General features: G+C 35.2%; 1 protein-coding gene across 1 annotated transcript; it reads left to right on the forward strand.

Moving 5' to 3' along the window:
- The first annotated feature begins 616 nt into the window (after positions 1-616).
- LOC149576316 (wall-associated receptor kinase galacturonan-binding protein) lies at positions 617-6,371 on the forward strand. The gene is made up of 3 exons (XM_089816785.1): positions 617-2,238; positions 5,841-5,906; positions 5,987-6,371. Exons 1-3 carry the CDS (start codon positions 1,398-1,400, stop codon positions 6,010-6,012), a joined length of 933 nt encoding a protein of 310 aa, XP_089672911.1. The 5' UTR covers positions 617-1,397; the 3' UTR covers positions 6,013-6,371.
- Positions 6,372-7,682: the final 1,311 nt, after the last annotated feature.

The raw sequence follows: 7,682 nt of genomic DNA on the forward strand, positions 1-7,682 counted from the left end.
CCACTCACCCCCAAAAATAATACCTTTTGTAGAAATGGACCAATCGGCTACTAAGAAAGCTTAAAAAGTGATAAAGTACTAGTACATGTGTTTTTTTCGGCTTCTTATTAGCGGTGATTGGGGGGATCCATAACGATAGACGTAATGTTCATTGGAACGTGAATGGCTACTAGGTCGTCTCCCCTAATACCTTAAATAGGGGAAGGAGCACACTTCGTAGACTGAAAGCGTCACATATCTAGGAGATCTTTAACAATAGACATAGCGGTCATTGGAATGATGGCGGCTACTAGGTCGTCTCCCCATGTGAACAGCTACTAGGACGTCTCCCCTAATACCTTTAATTAAAAACACACTTTGTAGACCATCTTATATCTAATAGAGTGATGAATCAACTTCATAAGAATTTCCTCACAAAATTTTAATGTATACAAATTTAATTTGTTTTAATTTGTATTTTTAATTTCAATTAAATATACAAAAAATAGATTCTTTATATATTTTCTATAGCGATTTTATAACAGTTTTTTTGGAGGTGTTGCTAACTGACTACTGCCTACTGTTCTGCAATTACTTTCTGGCCATCATTCTGACTAGTGCGCTTTTTATGATTCTCATGAATAGAGAACTCCCATGACTTTTATGTTGGCAACTCCACTCAAAGATCGTAATAAATGCGAGCAAGCCTGGATTTCATTTTTACAATACTCCGCTTGAGCAGGGGAGTGTTAGATGAGTCGTGAACAAATTTCTTGTCAGTCGTTAACATTCTGCTTTTACTTTTTGGCTATTGTTCTGACTGTAACAGTTTTCCAGTCTTTTTTTTAATTCGAACTAGTGCGCTTTTTATGATTCCCGTGAATCAAGAAATTCCGATAAATTTTACGTTTGCAACTCTACTCAAAATCGTAGTAAACCTGGTTTTCATGCATGCAATGCTCCGCTTGGAGGAATCTTAAAAACGATCTCATGTCAGTCGTACGCTACAGGCAGCTTTGAATTTAGAAGCCAGAAGTTAAAGTTCAAAGCAGAATTAAAGTAACTCTGGTTCATTTGTCTGATTCTGGCCTCTGTACGTGTGAGACATCCGAATGACCCAATCCAAAGCATTTCGACACAACTTTACGAGCTGGAATAAATTGAGCGATGACCCCACTGAAATGGGAACGAATCCATCTTTTCCCCTCTGCAATCTTACCTACAATTTCCTTTTTGTTCTTTTCACGAGATCTTTGCCAAAGCATTGCATGAATTCCTCAATGGCTCCCACCGTCTGCCCTCCAGATATGCCAGAAGTCGAAAAGAAAAGCAGGGGAATTACGGCCTCCGATTGAAAAGAGACAATTCGCTTAATTGGGTTCGCAGATCTGGGTAGGAAGGGTAAAATTGGGTTTGCCATGGCGTCGATGTTGTTATGGAAGGTTATAGCAGTGGCAGTGACAATGGCGGGCATGGCGGCGAGAAGCGGAGCGTGCAGGACCTTCTGTGGGAACACAAGTGTGGATTACCCATTCGGGATCGACGAGGGCTGTGGCCACCGACGGTACCGGGAGCTTTTGTACTGCATCAACAATGTAATGATGCTTCATCTCCCTTCAGGCAGCTATCAGGTGCTTTCTATTGACTACGCTTTCCACAAACTCACTCTCTCAGATCCCCAAATGTCCACATGCGCTTCAATGCACAAAAGCCTAGGGTTCGTCGTGCACCAGGAGCTTTCCCCTTTCCTCCGCCCCACTTCCGACAATGCCCTCCTCCTTCTCGGCTGCTCCAATACGTCGCCCCTCTTTCAGGGTTTCCCTGATTCCCATCTCCCCTGTTCCAATTCCTCTTCTTCGTCCTCTTCATCCCCCTTTGGCTGCGATGCATTCTACGATTGCCCTGCCTGGGCGGGCATGGGCCAAAAGACTAAGCACAACAAGCCTCCTCCCTGCTGTGGACTGCCCTATTCTTCCGTCGGTGCCCTAAATCTCACGCACCTCGACTGCTATTCTTACGCCTCTGCCTACTCCTCCGCTCCGCTCAGGTACAAGAGTGCCGGCGACTGGTCATATGGGCTTCAGCTCAGCTTCGAGTTGCCCGGGAACTCTAGCTTCTGCACTTCTTGCAAGGCCTCTCGAGGAGTCTGCGGTTTCGGTGTCGACAGCAATGACGACGACGACAACGATGATGATTCCGATGATGGGAGAGAGCTCTGCCTCTGCGATGGCTGGAATTCCACCACCACTTGCGACACAGGTTCCAATTACTTATCTTTTTCTTTGAAACAGGTTGCAGTTGATTGATTTAAATGAAAAGTCCCTTTGTTTCTATGCTGAGCAGATGTCCAATTTGTAGAGTTAAAGAGAAAATTTCATTAGTTTGTTAGGAGCTGATGTTTTAATTTCTGTTTAAGATCTTTCATTACCATTCATTATGTTAATGACAAACAGTCTTTGCATTTCTACATGCTGATGTTAATTATCAGGAGTTGAATCCTGATATACAGTTTTGACACACTGAAAAGGGGAAAAAAGAACCTCCTACATTTCTACAAGTATATTTCAAGCATTTGTGAAATCTTTACACCTTTGAACTATGCCTGTAAGATACTCGGCACTGCTGTGCTGGGTAAAGTCGAGCAATTGTTTGATGAAACTGAGGGCTGTAATACAGTGTAACACTGATATTGGGGTATGTTAGATTTCTGGTTGGTAGGGACGGCAGAGAAGAGGAGAGGGGGCAAGGGGGTGTTATATACTATATATGTAGGATTTGAAATGTTAGTTATTATTATTATGTTATGAAATAGTGTTTCTGTATGATATATCAAATTGAAATATTTAAATATAACAAAATTGCAACACTAATCTGAATCATTGAACATTTAACATAGTACATATCTAATAGTAACATTCAAATAGAAATTCAAGTATCCATCTCAACAGTGGCATGGTTGCAGAATGGCGAAAGTGGGGGTGCTTGAATATGCAAGCTCCCAGTGCAGGGACGTCTCAAAAATGAGTACTTTGAAGATTATATTGAGGGGGGATGTGGTGGGCTGGTGAAGTTGTGAGTATCCGTACTTCACTGCTGTGATGTGTTAAGGAACTGTTATATTCGATAAGAAAGTTGAATTCTAATAATAAAATTTACCGTGGAAAATACTTTGCATGCATAACAAACACCAACATTAGCTCCATACGGTGAAAAACTTATACCAGCTATCAGATATATTTCCTCTGATATTATTCCCCAATAAATCTAAGATAAGGAAATCCACAAAGCACATAAACGTTATTCATAATTACAATGGAACTGAGATTTGAATTCAAGAATAATAAATATGCTGAATCTGATCAGTTAATTACTACAAATTGCTATTCATAAATACAATGAAACTGGGATTTGAATTCAAGAAAAATAAATATGCTGAACCTGTTCAGTTGATTTTAAGAACAATAAATGTACTGAGACTGGACTGTTGATTTTAAGAACAATTATGGTTTTGCAGTATTCTTTCTTCAATGCACAGGTCTCTGCAAGTACTTGAAATTTCCGTTCAAATATCCAACTAGTTATTACGCATAGACTGTGAGGACAACATCTAAATGGTAAACTAAAATGCATATTTACCAACGAGGACACTTAAGGGCCCGTTTGGCTGCGGGAATAGGAATGCATATTCCAGAATATGTATTCTAGAATAGAAAATCGGGCTATGTATTCCTATTTTCCGTTTGGTTCAGCCAATATTTATGTTTTCTAAAATTAAAAATGTTGGAATAGAAATATGTATTCCAATAACACCTATTTTGGTGGAATTGCAAAACCCCATTTTTGGGCCAAAAATGGAATACATATTCCATTTTTACTTCGTTTTCCAATTTCGTTTTGGTGCATCCAAACGAGGAATTAATTTTTTTTGGAATTTACATATGCCTATTTCACTTGTATTCTGTTTGCCAAACGGACCCTAAATGCCTATATCCACCTTTATTATAGTTCAATAAATAGAATTAAACTATAGTTATATGTCATACTCTAGTTGCATAGAAAATTATGTTTTTAAGATATTGTAACTGAACTGACTTCTATTGAAAAGAAAGAAAAAACAAACCTATAGTTATATATGATACTCTAATTGCATAGAAAATTATGTTTTCAAAATATTGTAACCGAACCGACTTCTATTGAAAAGAAAGAAAAAGCAAAATCAATAAACATTATTAAAAATGGTAACATATTTTTTTTCTCTCAAATTATTCTTCGTCTTCTTCCTTATAAATAAAATCATCCATCATTGTAGAATCCAATTCCTCTAATTAATTCCTTACTCGCTGTAAGTAAAGAATGTTTGTTATTAGCTTTTGTATAACAAGGCTTAGTGGTTTGAATTTAAATGAGTTATTTCGGTACCTTATATCATCTTGATATAATTTTAACTGGGGCAGTTTATAGTCCTTAAGCAGATAGTATAATTCTACCTCTATTCTTATTAAGTCATTAATATCCTCTTTAAGAGAGGAAAGGTTATATTTCAATGATCTCCAGGGCATTATTAATATGAATAAATATTGTTAGATTTACATGTTTTTTTTTTTTGTTATTTTAAAGAAATATACTTGATTTGGACCTGAAGGAAGGAAGGCTAAAACATTAGCCTTTCTTATATTCAATTCAACCCATCTCAACTTGAAATTCAATTCATTACTCACTCACCCATGGGAACATTTTTCTATTCTATCTGATCTGGCTAAAACATTAGCCCTTGTTATATTCTAATTCAACCCATCGCAACCTGAAATTCAATTCATTGCTCATCTAAGAAAATTTTTTTCTTACGACAAGGGAAACTATTAGAAAGACCAAAGTGTTTTTTTCCAAACCTCCCTTATATATATAATGTTTTAGTTTATTATTTAGCCACAAAGAACTACGAGGATGGGTGCTTCTGTAACTTTTCTGATGTGGTAGATGGGTGTCAAGTTTTTGTCCAGTTGAAATTACTGCTTTGAAGAGGTTTCAAAAGTCAAAAAATTACAGAACAATTTAACCGGCCGGGCCATAAAATATTGGCGACCCTTCTGGGAGTGCTAATTCTACAACATGGTCTGGCAGCAATTTTGTGATGGAGCACAATTTCATCCTCATATCTTATGATGTTAGAGTCCTGCACTGAGCATGATGTGTTCATTTGAAACCATCCAACTTCTCCAATAAACCAAAGATCCATTGATTTGTTAATAATTTTAATCAAGAATTATAACTTAAAATATTGATGAAGAATTGTAAGTTAAAATATTGATGAAAATAAATCATGAATTAGATTAACCTAATTCAGACATTGTTGTTTTTTTCCTTATACCTTTTAACTCTGTTGATGACACGACACTAAGAATAAATCTACATTTAGAAAATTGGAAAATCGGATGTTAGAGCCAAACAACTCAGTTGATTGTTTTAATATCCTGCCACTAGAGTAGTTAGTTCTCCGAGATTTATACGAGATCCATTTTTCATGAAGGGAGTGAATTTTATACTGGTTCAAATTTCAAAACAAACTATTTAAAATAGTTTCAATCTCTGATGATTAGTACTCTTATCTTTCGCAACTGATTTGTTTTTTAAAACAAAGTGCTATCAGCACAGTTAACCTAACAAAGTGAAGCTGAGCAAGAGATTGTTACAAGTGGATTTGAAGTTCTGTACATCATTTCTGAAAAATTTAATACCCTATGCAACAGGGCAACAAATCAAAGCCCCTTATATGTAAATGAAGAGTAACTTAAATTTGACGGCGGTTAACATGCATGGACTTATTTAAATGGCTAATACAATCCTCAAACCGAACTTTGCAGGAAGGAACTCTGCGAATGCAATACATGGTTCTTTATCAAAATTGTTGGCTTTACTTGTAGTAGCAGGTAGGCTCTCTTCCCATGAGTTTTAGAACTTTGTGATTTCTAGAATGCCCAGGCTCATTTAATGATGTGCTATGTTGCAGCGATGGCGGTTATATCTTCAATTTAAGGAAGAACTGGCTTCCTCGGCAGCAAGAAATTATGTGCTATAAGAAAAGGAGATGGAGGCGCAGTGAAATTGTGTGCCTGAAGCTTATTTCTTATAGCAGATAATTTTACCATCTTCTGTCAAGAAACTGATTCTATTCAATATATTGGAGCAATGGCATCTTAAAAAATTATAAATGTGCCAAATTTTTAAATTTACTGTTTTTCCTGCGCGGCTCCAAAATCTAGGCCGTAGAATAATTGTTGTAAATAAAGCAATCACATAAACCAGGAACAACTTGATATCAGTGTAAACGAAAAGACACTTTCGTTAGTTTTGTTTAGCTTAATTTAATAATGCACATAAATCAACTTAATGAATGATAGTTTACTAGTGTGTTAATTGGTGAAAATTTAGGAAATCAAATCCACATGATATGTTTTTATTCATGTTATGGGATTATGTGGATACAAATTTGATGCAACTTAGATGTCAGTCAATAATTTATTAGTAGTTGCACTCATTTGTGTATGTAAAGTGCATGTAACAAGGAGTCTTGTGGAAAAAGTTATTTATTTTTTGATATCAACCATAATTTTATTTTGATTGTTGAGAAACTTTATAATATAAATATTTTTATTTTATTTATATATATGATTAGAACATGATATTTTTAAATTATTATTATCACTATTGAATCCCTCATGACATAATAAATGACACTAAAATATTTTAAAAACTAAAAAGATTTATAATTCTAAGAAAATAGATGGTGTCTAAGAATCTAAGATTTAACTACAGTCTAAAATTAAATTAAACTTAGTGTGATGATCATTATATGCATGAAAATTTTACTACTTTTAGAGCCACAAATCCCAATTCTTGGGCTATTTCTTGAATTAAAATGAAGAAATATTAGTTACAACTTGTTTCACAAACAAAAATCCATTAGTATACACGTCATTACTTTGTCTAACTAAAATGATGTCCTTGATGCTGGAAGAAGCATAGAATACAAGAAGAAGAGGTAGTTGCCCAAGTTTTTTGAAAACAAAACATGACTAATAACTATTTTATAGACTTTAATTGCAATATTTCAAACCTTTTCTTCATTTATTTATCCTAAAATTTGACAAATAGCTTGTCACATGTTGAATAGATTTGCAAAAAAGAACACAAATTAAACTTCAAATCGTTGCAACTAAATATTTTGATGGATACGATTATCTTATAAACATCTACAGGAGAGCATTGGCACATTCCGTGATTTTTTGTTAAATAATTTGTTACAAAACTTTTATTCTTCTAGAGTCTGGAAAATAAACAAAAAAATTCCATTTATGTCATGTATTAAATGAATATGTTTTCTAGTTTTATCATCTGTATAAGGTTAAGAGGTCTCATGATGAAAGGAAAGCCCTCAAAACACTCTTCAATAATTAATATGTTCACCTTCGCTGCATGAAGGTAATTTTCCCATAACAAATGTGCATTGTTGTTTTTACACAGATTTGAAGTTGTAGTGTAGAAGCTCACACCATTGTAACTTCCTTGTCTACAACATCCACTATTTGTATTCACAAATACTACAATTAGAATGCTATGAAAATATAAAATGGTTTGAGCAATACCCATTAACAAATAAGATTAGGAGATGCAAGGAAAATGCCAGTAAAGTCGGCTTTACTATA

The sequence above is a fragment of the Cupressus sempervirens genome, chromosome 1 (assembly GCF_028749045.1).
Source record: "Cupressus sempervirens isolate cs-2001-9-10 chromosome 1, ASM2874904v1, whole genome shotgun sequence".
Taxonomy (NCBI): domain Eukaryota; kingdom Viridiplantae; phylum Streptophyta; class Pinopsida; order Cupressales; family Cupressaceae; genus Cupressus; species Cupressus sempervirens.